The sequence below is a fragment of the Schistocerca serialis genome, chromosome 8, assembly GCF_023864345.2.
Source record: "Schistocerca serialis cubense isolate TAMUIC-IGC-003099 chromosome 8, iqSchSeri2.2, whole genome shotgun sequence".
NCBI classification, from domain to species: Eukaryota; Metazoa; Arthropoda; class Insecta; order Orthoptera; family Acrididae; genus Schistocerca; species Schistocerca serialis.
This window is the reverse complement of record NC_064645.1, coordinates 611,508,029-611,529,492: the sequence shown is the minus strand read 5'-3', so window position 1 is coordinate 611,529,492 and position 21,464 is coordinate 611,508,029. Positions and strand designations below refer to the sequence as shown.

The window sequence follows — 21,464 nt, the reverse complement described above, 5'->3', positions numbered from 1 at the left end:
ATCTCCCAGTACCTACTGCAACCTACATCCTTCTGAATCTGCGTAGTGTATTCATCTCTTGGTCTCCCCCTACGATTTTTACCCTCCACGCTGCCCTCCAATACTAAATTGGTGATCCCTTGATGCCTCAGAACATGTCCTACCAACCGATCTCTTCTTCTGGTCAAGTTGTGCCACAAACTTCTCTTCTCCCCAATCCTATTCAATACTTCCTCATTAGTTATGTGATCTACCCATCTAATCTTCAGCATTCTTCTGTAGCACCACATTTCGAAAGCTTCTATTCTCTTCTTGTCCAAACTAGTTATCGTCCATGTTTCACTTCCATACATGGCTACACTCCATACAAATACTTTCAGAAATAACTTCCTGACACTTAAATCTATACTCGATGTTAACAAATTTCTCTTCTTCAGAAATGCTTTCCTTGCCATTGCCAGTCTACATTTTATATCCTCTCTACTTCGTCCATCATCAGTTATTTTGCTCCCCAAATAGCAAAACTCCTTTACTACTTTAAGTGTCTCATTTCCTAATCTAATACCCTCAGCATCACCCGACTTAACTCGACTACATTCCATTATCCTCGTTTTGCTTTTGTTGATGTTCATCTTATATCCTCCCTTCAAGACACCATCCATTCCGTTCAACTGCTCTTCCAAGTCCTTTGCTGTCTCTGACAGAATTACAATGTCATCGGCGAACCTCAAAGTTCTTATTTCTTCTCCATGGATTTTAATACCTACTCCAAATTTTTCTTTTGTTTCCTTTACTGCTTGCTCAATATAGAGATTGAATAACATCGGGGAGAGGCTACAACCCTGTCTTACTCCCTTCCCAACCACTGCTTCCGTTTCATGTCCCTCAACTCTTATAACTGCCATCTGGTTTCTGTACAAGTTGTAAATAGCCTTTCACTCCCTGTATTTTACCCCTGCCACCTTTAGAATTTGAAGGAGAGTATTCCAGTCAACATTGTCAAAAGCTTTCTCTAAGTCTACAAATGCTAGAAACGTAGGTTTGCCTTTCCTTAATCTTTCTTCTAAGATAAGTCGTAAGGTCAGTATTGCCTCACGTGTTCCAGTATTTCTACGGAATCCAAACTGATCTTCCCCGAGGTCGGCTTCTACTAGTTTTTCCATTCGTCTGTAAAGAATTCGTGTTAGTACTTTGCAGCTGTGACTTATTAAGCTGATAGTTCGGTAATTTTCACATCTGTCAACACCTGCTTTCTTTGGGATTGGAATTATTATATTCTTCTTGTAATCTGAGGGTATTTTGCCTGTTTCATACATCTTGCTCACCAGATGGTAGAGTTTTGTCAGGACTGGCTCTCCCAAGGCCGTCAGTAGTTCCAATGGAATGTTGTGTACTCCGGGGGCCTTGTTTCGACTCAGGTCCTTTGTGTGTATGTGTGTGTAATGTTTTTAATGTCTGATTAAGGACTTAAAAGTCTGACAGCTGAATTTTCAAGCGTTGTTTTTCATTTTGTGTATATGCAACACATCACCTCTCATAAATACATTCTTGTTTATTGCTGAAAAACTGATGTGACCTATCTACACCTACATGTGCCTGAGGCTCATCAGTTTCTAATTGAAGCAACAGGTTATTATTTTCCACATTGACCACAGAGCTGTCAGATGAAGTTCTTAATGTGTTCCTTCTGTTACCTGTTGCCACTTCCCACCTCCTTTATTGTTCTCCCTCCTTAACCTCCATAACTTTCTTAGATGTACCTAATTCAGCCTGAGGGTCAGCAATTTTCTCTTCATGTTCCACTATATTCCTGTTTCTGCTACATATCCTACAAAGCCACTTAAGAACCTCTTTACTTCTACAATTCCCACACTACTATAGTGAACCCAGTAGAAAAAAAAATTACAACCTCTCTCATACCATACCCCAGAAGTAACAATTCTACAGCAGACAGAGACGTTGCTCATGATAAAATAATACTTTAGTATGAAAAGTCAGTCAGACTACTGTTAACCAAGAAGCATGTTTACAAAAAATTGTCCTACACGTAACTGTGTAAACAAACTTCTTGTGCAAAGTTTATAAATCAAACAAATTCTTATAATTTACATAATGTTCCAGGAATATGAATGAAATAATGAAAGGATATATTTTACTTAAATTGATGGAAAGAGAAAAGAACAATTGAATGAAATTCAGTAAGTTAACTGCATTAAAATGTAAACAAAAGTACGACCCTAGCCCGACTTTACGATCTTTTCAAGTTTTCTGAAAGAAAATGTAAAGAAAACTGGAACCTTTAGTAATAAGCTTGGAGTACACAAAGTTTTTAAAACTTTAAAAGAATGAAAAACTCATGTCTCACCTGTGCAGGGTTGCACTGCATGCCAAAGCAGTCAGCTAAGCACTGTCTGTACATTGTTTTCTGCTAAACACATGAGCTTTCAATTATTTAATTTGAATTCTTGTTGATGATCTTGTTGCCATAACTGGTTCTCCATTCGAGATTGAATATGACAATATTTTTAGCTCAGTCTCCTATTTATTAGCTGTCAAACAGCATTACTAGGAATAGGCCTGATAAAACTGAAAAAAAGGCCACTTTAAATCTGGAGCTTTGGTATTTAAATTAAATAAATAAAAACTCTTCATCAGCAGAAGGATGAGAGGCAAGTAGTTAAATGAATGATGTGCATATGCTGAAGGGATGGAAATATTCAAAGACAGATAAAAGTTACAGGAAATTGATCAGAGGCAAGATGATCTAACAATCAAGAATGATATATTGGAATATGGCTAAAAATTAGGTGATAGTAAAAGCAGATTAAGATGAAAATGTGTGAGATATATGTGGAGAAAACCAAAGATAGAAGGAAGGTACAAAGGGAGCACAAATCCGAGAACTGTCAAGTTAAGGATGTGGAAAACAAGAGAGTACGAGGTGTGATCAAAGAGTAGCAGGAATTTTTTAATTTGGTGGCTTTATAAAACTGATTTTGATTTTTTTTTATCTTGATGGTTCACATGTTCCTGATGTATGTTTGCAGTTTCAGCTGTTTTGTATATTTGGTTTATTGTTGACAGTAGAAAAGTTTATACTTTTGTAGCGTGGTCAGCAAATTTTTGCTTTCGAAGAACATGGTTCAAATAATTTGCACTAAACTTTGCATGAAGAAAGAAATAAAGTGCAGCACAGCTTTTGAAATGTTGACTGCAGCTTTTGGCAAATGTACTATGACTGAGACAGTAGTTTACAAGTGGTACAAACATTGAGAACAGGGTCTAGAAGACATTGAAGATGACAACTGCCCTTGGTTCCCTTTCATGTCGGTTACTGCCAACAGTGGGGAAGAAGTAAAGGAAATGGTGCTGGAAAATCACTGAATCACCATCAGAGAGTTTGCTGATGATGTCGGCATATTCTTTGGCTTATGCTAAGCAATTTTTTTTTGGATATTTTGGGGATGAAATGTGTAGCACCAAATTTTGTTCTAAAATTGTTGAATTTCAACCAAAAATGATGTTGCATAGACATAGCTCAGGAATTGCTGAATGATCTAGAACTTCTAAGGAAAGTTATAACAGGTGAAGAAACATTGTTATTTAGGTATGTTTTCAAAACCAAAGCCGATTCTTCTCAGTGGGTTCCTGCCTTATGATCATATGGATGATACGGAATACTAACTGGAAGTTTATGGACCGACCTGTCCATGGCAGTGCTGGAGGCAGAAATGTGGTTGAAAGACATACTTCCCACCTCGTATTATTTTTGTTTCTCTTGGTCCTTGGTGTAGCAAATTTGTATCATTGAGTCTGTCCATTTGCGAACCTTGTTTCTGTATTTTGGTTTCTTAATTTTATTGACCACATTTTTTGTTCTCTTGTGTATCATGCTGTATCTTCTCTTGCTTCGTTAACTTTGTTTCCAAACTTTTCCCAAATATTATTTGCCTTTATTCAGATTTGACTGGAATATGTGAGTATGCAAATAAGGATTGTATGGTATGTTTGCATACACAAGTGAAGTTGGAGTGCCAACTGTTCAATGCAGTATTATGATAAATAACAGACTACTCTGATGAAGGTAGGGGGTTTTTCATCTTTTTTTCCTGAAAAGAGTTTCAGACCCACTGTGGGCTGTGTTTGCCAATATTTCATTATAAAATTTAAGTGAAATTATGGTCTGTTATTTCTGTTGCTATGTACATGTTCTATCATATTTTGTAGTACCTACACACAGAAAAGATGTAGAGAACAAATTAAAAAATGTGATAAAGAAAAGTTAGTCCTCTAGTCAGTCACAACATCCATTTCAGTGAACTGAATTCTTTTTTGGATTTAGATATTTAAGTGATCTCCTGATTTTGGACCTGTCTTTACATTCATCACCAACTAGTTTGTTTCCTCACACATTTGCTCACTTGTCATACATGTGTCTTGGTGAGATTCTGTCACTAAGCTAATCTAATTAGTCCTGTGGTGTAACATATCACTCTGGCAGAATGATGTGTCACACTAAGTCTACACAGCTGACTAGTGATGGTCATGATTGTTGCAACAACACAGTAGTTTACTAATTGAGAATGGGAAGCTGTTTCTGTGTCTTTGTTATCTGTTTTGCATGGAACGTTTATATGGATGGATGCCACATGTCCACAAGGTGGGACAGTGATTGCAGTGTTACCATGATTTGCAGTAGATGCTTGGGGTTTGTGTAACCTCCATAAGTCAATATTCCAGTTTCGAGTAGCACAGTGCATCACTGAGGAAACGCATGCACTGTGACATGCTGAATATCGCCACAGAACAGAAGATCTTTAAAAAAGAACTATCAAAAATGTCATTAGTCAAATGTACGATCTCAAACTGTACATATGAGTGATGTATTTCTGTTGCTAAATGTTGAAATATGATAAGTGATTGTACATAAAGATATAGTATCAGCATTTGGTAAAAGAAGTAGTATGTTGTATTTCTTTATAAAAGTTAAAAATTAGTGAAGTTTATCTGATTACAGAATAAACACAGCTGGAACAAAGTTAAGTGAGTTGTGCTGACTCAGTCCAAGAAGAAATTTTTTTTACAGGTACAGCAATTCAGAACTTAGATAACAAAGTTGAATCTGAACACACATATATTAAAGGGATATCATTGCAGTCACAAGATTGATTCATGATTGGTGGCTCTCTTTCCCATTGTAGAACTGCTTATTACCCATTTACTCCCAATTTTCTTTTTCAAATACAATATAAAAAGTGAAGTGTCCTCTGGACTCTCTCATTTATTTCATTTTCTCTTGCCTCTGACTTGAACAAAGCCAAAAGTGTGATAATTTAGACCTTCTTGTTTAAAATTTGTGCATGTGATTTTAAAAGGTGCTTTACAGAATATGTCATCTTGCTTTATTAGCATGACTCATAAGACATGGGGAAATATTGATTTTAATTGAATGTGTATTTTTTATAGCTTCAAGACTTTGTTGATGATTTTAAGAAATCAAATTTGGAAATTGTAAGGATCTGTGAAAAAGTTTGTGATTCCCCGCTAATATTAATTGAGCCAATGAGGTCTTTTGAATTACCAGAACTGAAAGATCATTTGAATCATTACAGGTGAGACCCCTTTTCATTCATTTTCTGTAGTTTTTTATTTTTTGATATTTTCAAAACATGTTTTGGAGGTCATATTCTTATTCAGAATATGCTGTCAACTAGATAGGAACACATGCAACAACAGATATCTTTGTGTTCTGTAGTCTGTTGCACTGCACCAAGGACATCATTACTGCCTCTAAAATTTGGCTGAGAATCTGTCAGTCATTGTCAAAATGAGTCACTGAATGACTGCTTGGTTCGAAAGTGTACTTATTTATTTTTTGAAACACCAGAACCATGTGACTCAATGGGAAGATCAAATTGCTTGTGTCACAGAGATATACAGGGTGACACAGAATGATTAGTGGCAGCCATGGGCAGGTGGCAGAACTGCGGGTTCATGACAGTTAGTGAGTAAACAGTCCGCCATTTCAGTAACCATGGATCAGTGGAACAGACAACAGCATGTGTTAGCCATAAAAATGTTTTATAAAAAACAGTGAGAATTTGGTAGCGGTCCAGAGGGAGTTTTGATGTTTTTATAATTTAGGACATCAGAAGTCCCTAACATTCATGTTGAGAGTCAGCCTAGAGGCACAGACGTCATGATGCTGTTCTGTCGAAACACGCAATAAAATGTTGGCTTAATAACACTGAAGTGACTGGATCTGCCCTCAAGAAGAAACTAACAGACTACCAAGAAGTGTGCATTCTCCAGAGAACATTGATATTGTTTGCGAGTCCGTTTTAGGGAGCCCACGACATTCAATATGTAAGCAAGCAGCAGTGGTTGGAATGTTTCGGGAGAGTGTTTGCAGAATTCTTCATCTTGATTTAAAATTTCATCCGTACAAACTACAGATGGTGCAACAATTCAAGGACAAAGATTACCAGTTACGATTAGGATTCTGTCAACAAATGATAACAAAAATAAACAATGACAATGAATTTCTAAACAAGTTGCGGATGTCAGATGAGGCACTTTTCATCTCACAGGTTATGTGAATAAACAGAACTACCATTACTGGGCAAACACAAATCCTAATGATGTTCATGAGTCCCCTTTGCACGCTAGTTAAAGTGCCAGTATGGTGTTTTGTTTCATCACTTTTTCGAAATGAACAGGGAAACACAATAACTGTCAATGCCGATAGTTATAGAGATGTTAATAACTTTTGTTACACCTGCACTGAACAACTTTCCAAACGTTCAAGAAGCCTGGTTTCAACAGGATGGAGTGACATCACACACTGCTTGGCAATCAATGACATATGTGCGAGAATTTTTTGGCAACCGTTTGACCTCAAGATTTGATAACATTCCCTGGCCCCCTATATCGACAGATTTATCTTTTTGTAATTTTTTCTTGTGGGGATACCTCAAGAGCAAAGTCTACACAACTCAATCAAGAACCCTGGATGAGTTACAACAGAGAATTTGGGATGCAATTCACAGTATCCCAGCTGAGATGTTCCAGCAGTCAATGAGGAATCTCAACAACAAATTTCAGGGATGTATTTGTACAGGAGGGTGCCATCTAAAGGATGTATTTTTAAAAAAATGATAAATGCCATCACTGTTTCATAAATGGCAAAGTTGTAAGGTTTCAATTTCTCTGAATGCAATTTCTTTCCTTCATTACTTCTAGTTTTATTGGATTGTGGAAATGTTCCCGTTTTTCTGTGTCACCCGGTACTAACACAATAGTGAAAGTCACTGATGAAATTAACATGTCAAAGATAAAATATTGCAAGCACTGAGTGCAAGCACTAAGTATATTAAAAAAAAAAAAAAAATACAGCATTAACCAACAAGCTGCATATACAGAATGTTGCATAGTTTTAATTCAAATTAGTAGCAGGTGTCAGAATGCCAGGCAGCAAATACCATAAGTAGTTGTCTCCTGCAACAAATGTTGGTTTTTGTTTAAATTTAGTCACCAATTTTAATACTACTACTGAACTTCGATATATATATTGCATACCTACACAAGATTGCACTGTCTGTTTGGGCAGATTAAATACGACACAAATTTTTTGGTATGTGGAAAACGCATGATATATGTGGAAGCTACTTTATTAACAATATAGAGGGTGTGGTTATGCTCTGGTGGAGGTTGGTAGTTTGGGGGTGAGTTTGAAACCATTCGGAAGTTGTATAATCCCTTTATTACATGCTATAGTTCATAGTACAACTCAAACTCACATCAAGTACTGCTGGAAGGTGGACCTTGACCCATGGACCATGGCGGCAATGCTTTGCAGTAGGACTCGGGCCACTGTTGTGCTTAGCTTATGCTGTGTCCTGCATGGCCAATGAAAGTGATGGGCTGATGGCGACTTGTGCTGGCAAGGGCCCAAGTGGCTGGATGGCAAGGAGGGCCCCATTCCTGCCCTTGGGGCATCAGATGCCGGCTGGACCCCATTGGCATGTGGTACTCTTGCTATGACGGCAGAGCAGTGATGACCTCACATTGAAGGCCACCATTATGACAGTTGATTACCTGATAACTCACTGCTTCGACCTATAGCCAGCCTGTCTGGATGGCCAGTATTTATTCACACCAAAATGGGTTTGTTGTGTTGCAGTTACAGAAGGCATATATACCACTTGCCAAAGTGTCACTGGTTACAGTAACTGTCCAGGCACTGACCAGCCAGCAGATGGCAATGCCCAGTGAACACTGTGACGCAGTGCTATGTCAGAGTATTGCTGTAAGTGGTCTACTGTACAGCATCAAGCCCATCTACTTGAAATTGTGTTGTTATGGTTATAATAGAGGGAAACATTCCACGTAGGAAATATATATATAAAAACAAGGTTGTATATAAAAACAAAGATGAGGTGACTTACCGAACGAAAGTGCTGGCGGGTCGATAGACACACAAACAAACACAAACATACACACAAAATTCAAGCTTTCGCAACAAACTGTTGCCTCATCAGGAAAGAGGGAAGGAGAGGGGAAGACGAAAGGAAGTGGGTTTTAAGGGAGAGGGTAAGGAGTCATTCCAATCCCGGGAGCGGAAAGACTTACCTTAGGGGGAAAAAAGGACAGGTATACACTCGCACACACGCACATATCCATCCACACATCCAGACACAAGCAGACATATTTAAATATTTTTTCTGTTGTATTTTTTTTGTCATATATTTTCCTTAAATGTGTGTGCATTTCACTGGAAATATACAGCCAACTTCTACCATTCTAGAGGTACAGTATCACAAGGGTATTATAAATTAACTGTAAAAAATCAAGAGTTTGTCTTCTATAGTTTCTGAGAAAATGGGTCATTTTCCTGAGAATTTTTTTTTTTCAGAATTTACAATTGTAAATTAATTTAAATTAAACCTCACATTTTAATAAAGACAACAGTTGAAGCATGGCAGCACTGTATTCTTGTATGACCTTCTACATTGTCTGCATGCATCCTCTTCTTCCTCTCCAAAAAACTGGCCTCCTTGGATGGTTTATGGGCTGTTAGCTCAGTTTTGCTGACTTAATCCATGTGAAGTTCCTCCAGTACAGCTTGTGTATTCCCACTAGTCTTCTCTTCCAGCTCCTCCAAGACTTTAAGTCTGCCACAGTATTACAATAATTAAGTGTGATGCCAACGACATACACACCGAGCCTCACTGTGTGGAACCCCATAAACATGTTTTTAGGTTCTCTTGTCCAAAGCACATTGTTGAATGACTCATTTCATATTTTTGAGATGCTGAGATGTGATACGCACAACAAAAAGATTCACACAATTTTAGCTTTCGGCCATTAAGGCCTTTGTCATCAGTAGACACACATACAGACACGCACACACACACACACACACACACATACACACACACGCAAATGCAAATGCAACTTGCACACACGTCTGCAGTCTCAGAGAGCTGAAACTACATTCCATCCTGGATTTTCCATTGTTTGATAATTTCATATTTTGTGTTTTTCCTGTCAGACATTTCTTCAATAGACCTGGACTTTCCAAGCCCTATAAACTCTTGTAGACTCAGGCAAAGAGTTCTCATGGGTAAACTTTTCAAAAGTTACAGGTGATTCAGCATTTTTATGATTACATCACTCGCCTGAATGAGGGTTGTGGACAGGCTTGTCTTCTGTTCATATTTTATGGAGAAAGGTTGCCTATGGAGAAAGGTTGCCTACACAGCCTTTTTCATCTCATATAGGTTATTTACTTGACTTTTTATGGCTTGACCATAGTATTCTGGCAGTTGATTGATGGTATTGTCTAGTAGTTGACTTCTAATTGTCTTGCCATCAGACAACGGTTTCTTCAACAGCTCTGCATCCTCTGTTGTACCAAGAATATCACATGCACAATTTAAACAGGAATCACAGCTGTTATGCCAGTCCTACCAACTTATGCAGCAATGTCTCCATTAGAATTTAAATCATACCACAGCCTTCTATACCTTATAGGTATTGAGATATTAATTTTTAACTGACCAATGGTTTATTATATCCCAAAATAATGTGCTATACAACTAAACCAAATTGTACCCTAAATTAACAAGCAAATTCCAAATAATGTTTCTGCATAAAAAACAAAAATTAAAATTTTCCATTGGCCATTAACACAAAATCAGTTTTCTGTAACAACAGAAGAAAATGAAGACTTTGCTAACTTCCAAAAGAAGTGCTTTGATGAACTAGAGTCCAATAACACACACACACACACACTCACACACACACACACACACACACACACACCCCTATGCACCTACATTGAACCATCTGGGGACGCAATGCCACGGTTGTGCTCGGCAAGTGTAGTGAGGAGGGGTTGTGTTTGGTCAGGTGGATAGAGGGAGAAAGAGTTGGGAAGCAGAAGGATGTGTGGGGATGAGTACCTTGGCAGCTCGGAGGGAGGCAGCGGATGTGTGGGATAGGAATGTGGGAGGAAGGAGTGGCAGGTGCACAGGATAGGCACGTGAAACACAGGTACGGGAGCTGGAGTGATGCCATCTCGATCCTTCCTTGTAACATATCCTTTGCTTCTGTAGCCGGTCTGACCTCAATCTCCACAAACTCACAGTCTCCAAACCTATACCCAACAGTTGCCCCTCCCTCCTCACACCCTATACCCAACAGTCCCCCCCCCCCCCCCCCCCCCCCACAGTCGTGTCACTTCCTCCCAGTTCAAACTTCCACAGAGTTTCATCATGCACTGCCCCTCACTGGCTCCAGTATTTGAGTGTCACCTGCCTAGCCCATGTATCTGCCACCCCTCCCTCTCACATTCCTAATCTGCACACTTGCTGCCTCCTTCCAAGCCACTGGCTACCAATCCCCAAACCCTTCTTCTGCTTTCCATCTCTTCATTCACCCAACTGGTCTGACACACCCCAGTCGAGCAATCCACCTGCTGAACTTGCAACCTTGGCACTGTCTCTCCAGCTGGCAGAATGTACATGCATGTATGTGTGTGTAACTGTGTGTGTGTGTGTGTGTGTATTTGTTGGTACTCTAGCTTGTCAAACCTAGGAAAGTTTTCATTTTCCCTTGTGTGTGCCTCTCAATGACAAATATTTACATAATTGTGCCAGAACTTTCCTATGTACACCAAGAAAAAGTAATAGTGGGATGTACATGTGCAGACAAACAAATGATTACAATTTCAGAAAATTTGTGTGATTTCTTCAAGAGAAAGAGCTTCACAAATTGAGCGAGTCATGACAAGTTGGCCTACCCCTGGCCCTTATGCAAGCAGTTATTTGGCTTGGAATTGATTGATGGAGTTGTTTGATGTCCTTCTGAGTGATATTGTGCTAAATTCTGGCTAATAGGTACATTAGACTGTCAAAATCTTGAGCTGGTTGGAGGGCCCTGCCCATAATGCTCAAAATATTTTCAATTGGGGAGAGATCTGGAGACCTTGTTTGCCCAAGTAGGGTTTGGCAAACATGAAGATGAACAGTAGAGTCTCTTGCTGTGTGCGAGCAGGCATTACCTTGTTCAAATGTAAGCTCAGGATGGCCTGCCACGAAGGGCAACAAAACAGGGCATAGAATATTGCCAATGCACCTCAGTGCTATAAGGATACCATGGATGACAACCAAAGGGGTCCTGCTATGAAATGGAATGGCACCGCAGACCCTCACTCCTGACTGTCAGGCCATATGGTGGGTGACAGTCAGGTTGGTATCCAATCGCTGTCCAGGGTGTCTCCAGACATTGCTGGCCATTGCGGCTCAGTTCTAAATGGGACTCATCCCTGAAGACAATTTCACTCCAGTCAATGAGCTTCCAAGCCAGAGACATGTCTGGAGATGCCCTGGACAGCGATGGGATACCAACCTGACTGTTGCCTGCCATACTACCCAACAACCAGGAGTGATGGTCTGGGGTGCCATTCCATTTCATAGCAGGACCCCTTTGGTTGTCATCCATGGTATCCTTATAGCACTGAGGTGCATTGGCAATATTCTATGCCCTGTTTTGTTGCCCTTCATGGCAAGCCATCCTGTGCCTACATTTCATCAAGGTAATGCCTGCCCGCCTGTGGCGAGAGCTTCTATTTCTTGTAATCATTCTTGCCAAACCTTTCCTTGGCCGCCAAGGTCACTGGATCTCTCCCCAATTGAGAATGTTTGGAGCATTGTGGGCAGGAACTTCCAACCAGTTTGAGATTTTGACAATCTTTTCGTCAGTTGGACAGAATTAGGCACAATGTCCCTCAGGATGCATAAGGGCCAGATGTGGACCAACACATAACTGACATGCTCAATGTGTGAAGCTCTTTCTCTCAAATAAATCACCCAATTTTTCCGAAATTCTTATCATTTATGCGTCTTTACCTGTACATTACATCTACTTATTTCCATCCCATTCAGATAATTCCTTCCTTTATTTTTGCATTTTTTCCTTACAATGTATTTTTCTGTAACAAAAATTTTAACTGTCCATTAGTCCATAAAACCAAATAATAGTAGTTTCTGATTTAAGTAAATATGAATCCAAGCAAGCCTACTTCATTGTTCTTGCATAGTACATTCATAATATTAAACACAAATAAGACTGACAGTGGTGAAAACCATATGATCATTAAATAGAACCACTGTAATAAGGTCTACCTTCCTATGGAGTGCAGATAATAGGCATGCAGTAAATTGAAAAGCATGGCAGTCACTTTCTAAATACAAATCCATTTCCATTCCAGTTGATCAGCAGTGGTGCTCCTGATTCACTTTGTAGTAGCAGAGTCAATTAATAGCAGCTATCGAAGGAAGACCTGATGGCAGGCCAGTCAGTTCACAGCCTTGTATTGACCCTTTATAGAGTTTCATGTGACCAGTCCATGATATGAGCGGATGAAACAATATGGAGGCATCCTCGCTGGATATGGGAGATGTTATCCATATCTTCTAAGAGCCAGAGAGAGAGAGAGAGAGAGAGAGAGAGAGAGAGAGAGAGAGAATAATATAAACTTCTCTCTCTCTCTCTTTCTTCCTTATATTTTTCTGAGAGTGAAGTTTACATTGCTTTCAGGTTTGTCTTCTTTTATACCTTCATTGCTCTCTGCATCATCATGTAATAAAGCAACTAAGATTCATATTCACTGTAGATGTCAAGGGTGAATAAATGCTAAGTGGACACTGGACATTGTGTGGTACCAGTGTCTAATCAGTTTTTCTGTGTAGTGAGGTATCATCAATGCCATTTGTCTTTGTCATTAGCAGTGTCAATTATAGGAGTTTGTGAAGCATTGGTTTCTTCATTAGTGAAATTACACAGTGATGAATTTCTTTTATTTCTGCCAGTGGTCAAAAAACTTTTGGTTCTTAAGACTACCAGCTATGGTCAACAGTGGCCATTTTCAGATCTGCAGCAAAATATGGGAAACGAAATAAAACTAGTGAACAGATTGCATCTTAGACCAATAAAATATGCCATAACAGTTATTACATCCGTGGATGTGAAAGCATGTGCATAAAATGTGATGAGTCATACCTGCTTTATAACATGTCCAAATATAATAATATCCTCACAAAAGCAAAATCAGCTTAGCATTGTCGCATGTATTTGAAAATACAGTGTAAACAAGGCCACAGTTCTGGCAGAGTCATTCCTCCTCTATAGCTACTGTTCATAACAAACTGTAGTACAGTAGCTACGTAATATATTTGTGCCGTTAGCTCGTTAGTTGTTGCTGCTTGTAAGTCTACACATATTTGTCAATTATAAAGTTGTACAGTATGCAATAAATGAGGAGTAGAATACCTAAAGTCTATAGTGGGATTGCCATATGTGTAAGATATTACAGTGATAAAGTGTAATAATTAGAAACAAGAATAAAGTTAAATTTAAAATTGTCAAAAGGAAATGATTGAGTATAATATATGATGCTGAGACGCTCTTGTGGTCATTTTAGACAAAAATAATAACAAAAATATGAACAAGTTTATGGAACTAATAAAATAACGTAAAGTTGATAGAATAACTAGGGAAAGAAGGGGAAAGGATGAAAACAGGAGACTAAAGTAAGCAAACAGCGTAGCCACTAGAATGCAGCATAGGCGAGAACTTAACCACCAGAGGGCCTCACGTTCCCTGCAACATGCTGTTCTAAGAAAAGTATAATAAAATATTGTAACATTTACTTCATAAGGTTATCTTGCTAATCAATTGTATTACATAAACAGGGAAGGGAGAATCAAATGTGAGAGTAAAATATGTGCAATGATGTTAAGTTGATTTTTGTGTGTATTTTGTCATGATGCCTCTAAGACTTTATTACACTAGGACATGTTATAAAGCCAGTATGCCTCATCACATTTTAAGCACCTCCAAGAAAGTGATAAGTTTTCATTGTTGCATATTTTGTTGTTCTATGACATAATCTGTTCACTAGTTGTATTTCATTTCCCATGTTTCGCTGCAGATGTGAAGACAGTCATTGCTGACTAAAACTGGCAGTCTAAGGACCACAGGTTTTGTGATCATTGGTTGAAATAAAAGAAATTCATTCTACACCTCCTTTTTTAATCTGCAACCATGTTGCAGCTTGTGACACAGTGATGAATTACTGAGGGCAGTAATAATCAAGCTTTGCATTCTATGAGCTGAAACAAAGTGAAGTGTCAGTTCACACCTTATGTTATCTAGTATTACTCCTCTTCGTGTTTTATTTCATTGCTTGTCATTTCTTTACAGTCTCTTTGCTTCTAGCAATCACATCATTTGGCTGCAGAATACGTGTTACCATGTTCTAGCCTTCATTGTGTCAAAGCAAAAATTGGCTTATAATAAGACTACATAAATATTTACACCTATTACTTCATTTCATTGTTCACTATGTGAAGTGTAATCCATGAAGTGAATAGTGGATGTCACATGAAAAAAATTGAAGCTACAGTGAATTTCTGGTCTTGTTAAATGAAATATGTGCATGTGAGATGGATGATGCTAACCCTTCCTTCTGCCATACTCAAGGCTATTATGTGATGTCAGCATGATATTAATTTATGATTAATGTCTCCACTTGATACTAATAACTTTTTATGTGCTTTTCAGGGATGGTGTAATTCAAGTTATCAGCAGTTATTATCAAGAAATAATGCAGTATCTAAAGATTGTGTATGAGGGATTTGGTGAGCACATTGAAATGGTGAGGCACGTTATGTTGCAGAGTAAGCTGGGCAAACTGTTTCTGTGCATACTACTTAATTAATCTATAGAAGTTGATTTCTAATAACGAATAACAAATTTTCTCTTTTTTAGATTTTAATGCTGATTTTATATAATGTTTTTAGCTCAAGAATTATTTATACCCATTGAATAGAGCTAAACATTAATTAATTTAAATGGGTAATGTTGTTCATTCTACTTTCAGTAATTAATGATTTTATACAAAATACATGTATCTTCTGGCAGTATTAACAATAGTGGTATAAAAAGGGAAATTCATTTCAAAAATTTAGTAAATTTGCAACTTACCTTCAGGATGTGTTACAGTCAATGAACATGTATAAAATGAAATAATGACACTACTCTTAGCTTTCAAAACTACAGGTTCGTTATGGCAGAATACAAGAAATAAATGGTAGTTATTTTGCAAGGATGTGTTTGGAGACAGGTTACTCAGAGGAAAGTTTGAGAAGGATCCATCTTGCCTGCATACGATAAAAGGCAAAGATGAATAAAAAGGCTTCAGACACCAATAGAAGCACACCAGTAAGTACTGTGCCTGTCACATCAAAGACAGTTCAGAGTGGTAGAGGAAGAAGTAAAAATCCATATAAACAAAATGAAAATAGCAAGTGGAGAGAATAAGATAAATGTAAGCTGAAGTCAAAAGAAAATGAAACACATGAAAAAAACATAAGTAAACCATTTCTTAGTTCAAAAGTACATGCAGTAACTGGGTACCTCTTTCGATGCTAGTCAATTCACAGGATGAGCATTACTGTAAGGGAATTTGATTCTACAGCATTATGACAGGGCGAAAAACACTAAATAAATTACTTTTTCTCTCTCAATATGTGGGCAGGGTGGGTTCTTCCTTGGTTTGGGTATGAGGTAGAATGAAACAGCATTTTTACATAAGATAACTTTTATTGAAAGTTTTGTACAACGGTTTTCTTACTGTATTGTCCTGGCTGGGAGAGCGACAGCTGTGTCATTGGTGAAGCCTTCTGCTTGTGTGAGCGGCGGCGTCTGATAACGTGTGGCGGGGGTATCTCGTGTCACCGTCTCACCCAGTTTCCTGGAGATGCGCCTCGTGAGGTGACCTGTTTAATTATTGAGAACGAAGTCATGAATCGGATGGTGATACCTTGGATGTGGCGTCCCAGTGTTTCTCTTCTCTAAGTGGCTGCATCTGTCCATGTTGTGCATTGGCCAGCGGAGCGGCACGGCAAGGGAAGGCGTGTCCTGAACTCGAACAACGGACTCCAGCTTGCCAGTCTTCGCCTGTCAGATCTTCATCACCAGCTCACAGGTGACTGCTGATGTGAGGCCGTCTCCTTCCTGTCCTCATGAGTCACCCGAGTACGTAAAAATCAGTCTTCAAATACCTTCTGTCTTCTGGCGGCGAGGCTGCTGCTTGCTATTCCATTACAGTGGCGGACTTGGTGGTTCTGTGTACTATATAGTCTCTTCCTGCATGACGGTCTTCAGCTCCGAAACTGAACTGAAAACTACTACCGTCGGGCCCACTGCGTCTCGCGTATTTATTCACTTCAGTTCACTGGAGGTGAATGACTTCACGGTCATTGCTTCTTCTGTCACGCTGAAAAGCTTCTCGAAGAATCTACTTAACGTCGGTCATTGGCTCTTGGAATGTAGGCGAGGGCCTTTGATCACATGTGACAGTTGAGAAACATGTGAGCTGGTCATTGCCTCTTCTGTCACGTTGAAAGGCTTCTCGAAGAATCTTCCTAACGTTGGTCATTGGCTCTTGGAATGTAGGCGAGGGCCTTTGATCACATGTGACAATTGAGAAACACGTGAGCTGGTCGGGCGATGTCCTGACGGCTGAATCGACAGCTTCCGCTTATGTGGGGAGGGCAGTGGCTTCTCCTGCACGTGCTGACTTCATGGTCATTGCCTCTTCTGCTCTGCCCGCTGTGTGCCAGAGTGTAATTCTTCTAAACTAAACTAAGTTTTTCATTTATTTTCTAATTTCTACTTCACTTCACATGGATTTCTCTAATTTATTTACCTATCTTAAGTACCACTCAACAATGCCATAACTGTTAATACATTTATCTCCCTGAGAGACAAGACAGTCAATGCCACTACTGAAAAATGTTTGTGGTTGCCTACGGAGTCATGATTGTACCTATGCGTGCACCTCTTTATCCAAAGCAAATGAACTCTAATAACGTGGAAATCACATTGGCAGATATCGGTACTGTATGAAGGATGTGTAAGAGCTCCCCAGTAAAACTTCTGCAGTGCAGTCAAAAAATTTTGTCAATATGTGGACGGTCACTATCTTGAAACAGAATGATGCTGCCCATCAACTTTCCTGGGCATTTGGACTTGGTGGAATGCTTCAATTTTTGCAAAGTGTCCATGTATCATTGTGGATTAGTTGTGGTCCAGTAATTGATAATTTTGTATAAAATACATGTATCTTCTGGAAATATAAACATGGTGGTATAAAAAGGGAAATTCATTTCAAAAACATTGGGTTCATGCATTCATGGTCATCATGACTTTTCCGGAGCTGACTTACATTACTTTGGATTTTTTTGTTGAGGGTGAATCCTTGTATTTCCATTGTTGGCTCTGATGCTTGCTGTCTGGGTCAAAATGGTGGCACCGTGTTTCATCTCCCACGAGAATAAGGAATGGGAAATGATATTCTTCGTCATGATATTGCGCCAGGTGCCACAGTGATGTCAACTTCTGTTCAGATTCTGTTCCTCTGTCAGGCGGTGGCGAACCCACTTCACAAAGATTTTCTGGAACTTCAGATGCTCTCCATGATGAAATGAGCAGTACTGTGACTGATGTCCAACATGAGCCAAAAGTCTTCCACCATTGGTCATTTCTTATGGCAGCATCCACAGCAGCAATGATAGAAGATGTAATGACAATATGAGCCTGTCCTGCCATTCAGTGACATCTGACCTTCTTGAAATTGTTTATTCCACACAAACACATGCACATTTAATGTATTGTGTTGCAGTGATTTGAGAATTCCTGTGTAAATCCTAGAACCACTCAGCCTTCTACCTTATCGAACACGCGATATTCTGGATTTTAGTGTGGGATGGTAGACTCCTACCTACTGCATGTCACATGTTTGTGTGTGCAGGTTTAAAATCAGTTGCGGGAAGAAAGTAGATGCGGCAGTCAGACGGCACTGACAAGTACCTGTCGGGCAATCCATAGATGTTTTAGTGAGTGTGTAAGGAAGAACCATGGAGTTTATGTGCAGCTCTGTGCTTATTGTGTCATTGACTATTGTTATTAAAACAAGAACAGTTGAAAAAGTGCTCTTGTAGACCCTTGACGCAAACTTGTTAGAGGCAAAACCAATTTTTGATTCATGTTAAGAAAGGTCATGGTATCCGAGCCAACTTTCTTTTAACTGTAACCCAGTTTGTTCCTAAAGTCTGACTGTATGAGAGACTTGCATGAAGTTACACATTCATGTGGAAAGTGAAATTTTTATTGTGTATGGAGATCAAATATGTCATTAGTCGATGAAAAGTAAAGTTTGTATGTCTACTTGTTTCATAAGTAGAAAGAGTCTAAAAATTCCTGTACCTAGCGTTACTCGATGGAGAAGAAGTCAAGTGGGTTTCCAGCAGCTGGCTATTCAATAAAGAAGAGTGACTTTAAATTCCAAGTAAGTCATCTCATAAAGAAGTGGAAGGTGATGTGGGGGAATAAGCCAATATAACCCAGATTCACACTCACACTTTAAGTTATCAGATCATTATATTGTTTGCCGTAAACAGCTGACTTTTGGGCATCAATTTCACTTCCTAACACTACTGCAGTCAAAAACTGTATTACACCTTGCTGGTCATCTTTCATGGCATTCATAGTGGAGTTGGATGCACACATGACTAGTTGACCTGAAGTTGAGCATGTCTAAGAGACAAATGGCACAGCAATGAACCTTTGCACTGTTCCTTTCTGATTTCCAATAGAGGACACTTCTTACCGAAGTCCACAAGCTCATTATATATTCTGTCTCATTTTCATTTGTCTGCCTCTTATAATTGATTGTTAACAGATTAAAGGATAGAATGTAAGGAGAAGAGAAACAGAAAATATCTAAACATTCTGAGAAGCAACAGTGGGAAGAAAGAGAGTGGTAAAGGTGGGTCTGATATAGGTAGAATTCAGGAGTATGGCAGCATGAAAAGATATGTTGAAGAGCAAGTTAGCAGTTCCAGGCTACAGGGAACTGGTTGTAATTGGGAGTTTCTTAAGTACTGTTGGAGAGTGCACTCATCAACTGGTACTGCATTTCTCAAAGACAGGCAGCTTGTCTTTGTCCACTGGTGTGGTCCGCCAATTTGATGATCATTTTTATGTAGAAAGCTCTACAGTGATGAAACACTAGCTGGTAAATGATTTGAGTTGTTTTGCACTTCATAATCCAGACCCAACTCACTAACTATGTAGCAGGCTTCGAATTGTACCTGTTTGCAGAACAGTTCTAACATGAATCCTAAAGTGATTCCCCCCTCCTCCAATAACCACTGTCTGCAGGGATTCAAAAAAATCCTCTCTTCCAGCATCACCTGCATATTCTTCCTGAGAAACAGATCCAAAACAGTAATTTTTATGGCAGCAATGTCCCATGACATCTGTGATATTTAAATAGACCAATAAATATTCCATTGCAGTGATACTTGACCAAGGTGATTATGTGGCAGTGGGGGTGCCTTGTGTCTGTCCCAAAACACTTTACCAGTGCAGAATTGAAATTTAATTTATGATTTTCCTTTAATTTTTAATCTTTATGCTTATTTATTATCTTTCTATCAGATAGTATATACCGTGTTAGACAACACACACATTCACACAATTGCAACTGACACACATACATGACCATTGTCTCTGGCCACTGAATCCAGATTGCGAGAAAATGCATGTGATGGGAGATGGAGATGGAGTTTAGGAGGAGGCTGGAGCATGGAAAGAGAGGGATAACACAGTAGGGGTAGGAGACCGTAAAGTGCTGTGTGTGGGAGCATACAGGGATATGGTGGTAACAGCAGAGGACATCTAGGTGCAGTCAGGAGGGTAGATGGTGGTGGGGAGTGGAAAAGAAGAGAAATGAAGAAACTGTTGGTGCATTGGTGGAATAGAAGGCTGTGTAGTGCTGGAGGGGGAGCATAGAATAGATAGGTGGGTAACGGGCAGTGACCAAAGAAGGTTGATACAATGGGGTGGGGGGTTTACAGGAATGTGGGATTTATTTCAGGGTGAGTTCCCACATGCACAGTTCAGAAAAGCTGGTGTTGGTAAGGACCCAGATGGCACAGACTGTGAAGCAATCATTGAAGTGAAGAACGTTGTGTTGGGCAGTGTGCTCAGCAACTTGGTGGTCCAACTGTTTCTTGGCCACAGTCTGTCGATTGCCATTCATCCAGGCAGACATCTTGTTGGGTGCTATGTCCACATGGATTACAATTTAGGCTTTAGATTTTATATGTGCTATAAATGTGAGTATGACAGCTATTATTGGCATGGATTGTGAGGAGAAAAACTCTCAGTACGTGTGTAAGGGGTGAATGAGGAAACAAGACAGCAAGAAAATATTTGTATATCCAATACATTATTATACGAGTATAAGGACAAGCAATTATATGTATGTTACTATATCAGCTAGGCACCATGTCTATCATGAACCAAATGGTATTCTTATTTTTTATGTTGTCAACATGTAAGAAAATATTGATAATAAAGATGTATAAGACTTCATTCATTTATTGATTGTAGAATTGTAATTGTACAAAATCAGTAATAAAACTGATATTGTATTTAACACTACTTTGGTTCTCCTGAGAGGTTTTAGATTCATACAAAGTTTGTGTCATTTATTGTGCATTTTAGATGGAGGCTCAGTGGTCCAATTATGTTCTGCGCATGGATTCAATGTTTGAGGAGGCTTTACAACTCTGTATTAAAAACTCTCTTGGAGTTATGTATGTTATACTTCATGGAGATGGTACTATTGGTCCACAGCCATTGATTAAAGTAGACGCAATTTTGATGGATAAAAAGGTAACTGACTACACTCACTTCCTAGTTCATTACTTCATACCAATTATATTTGTTGATGACACCTAAAATACAATTCAGTTTAAGTATCATTTACACAACTACAGTGAAAGAATCAAAAATAACTTTTGTATAAGCTCTGCCTATTTTCTAGGTACAAAGTGGATTATTGT

At 39.0% G+C, this 21,464-nt stretch overlaps 1 protein-coding gene across 1 annotated transcript in view; it reads left to right on the top strand.

The window, feature by feature from the left end:
• The window catches only part of LOC126417162 (dynein axonemal heavy chain 2), a 959,377-nt gene that overhangs the window by 146,971 nt on the left and 790,942 nt on the right, over nt 1–21,464 (top strand). The window contains 3 exon segments of the mRNA XM_050085060.1: nt 5,446–5,591; nt 15,109–15,202; nt 21,124–21,294. Coding sequence (XP_049941017.1) covers nt 5,446–5,591; nt 15,109–15,202; nt 21,124–21,294 — 411 coding nt within the window.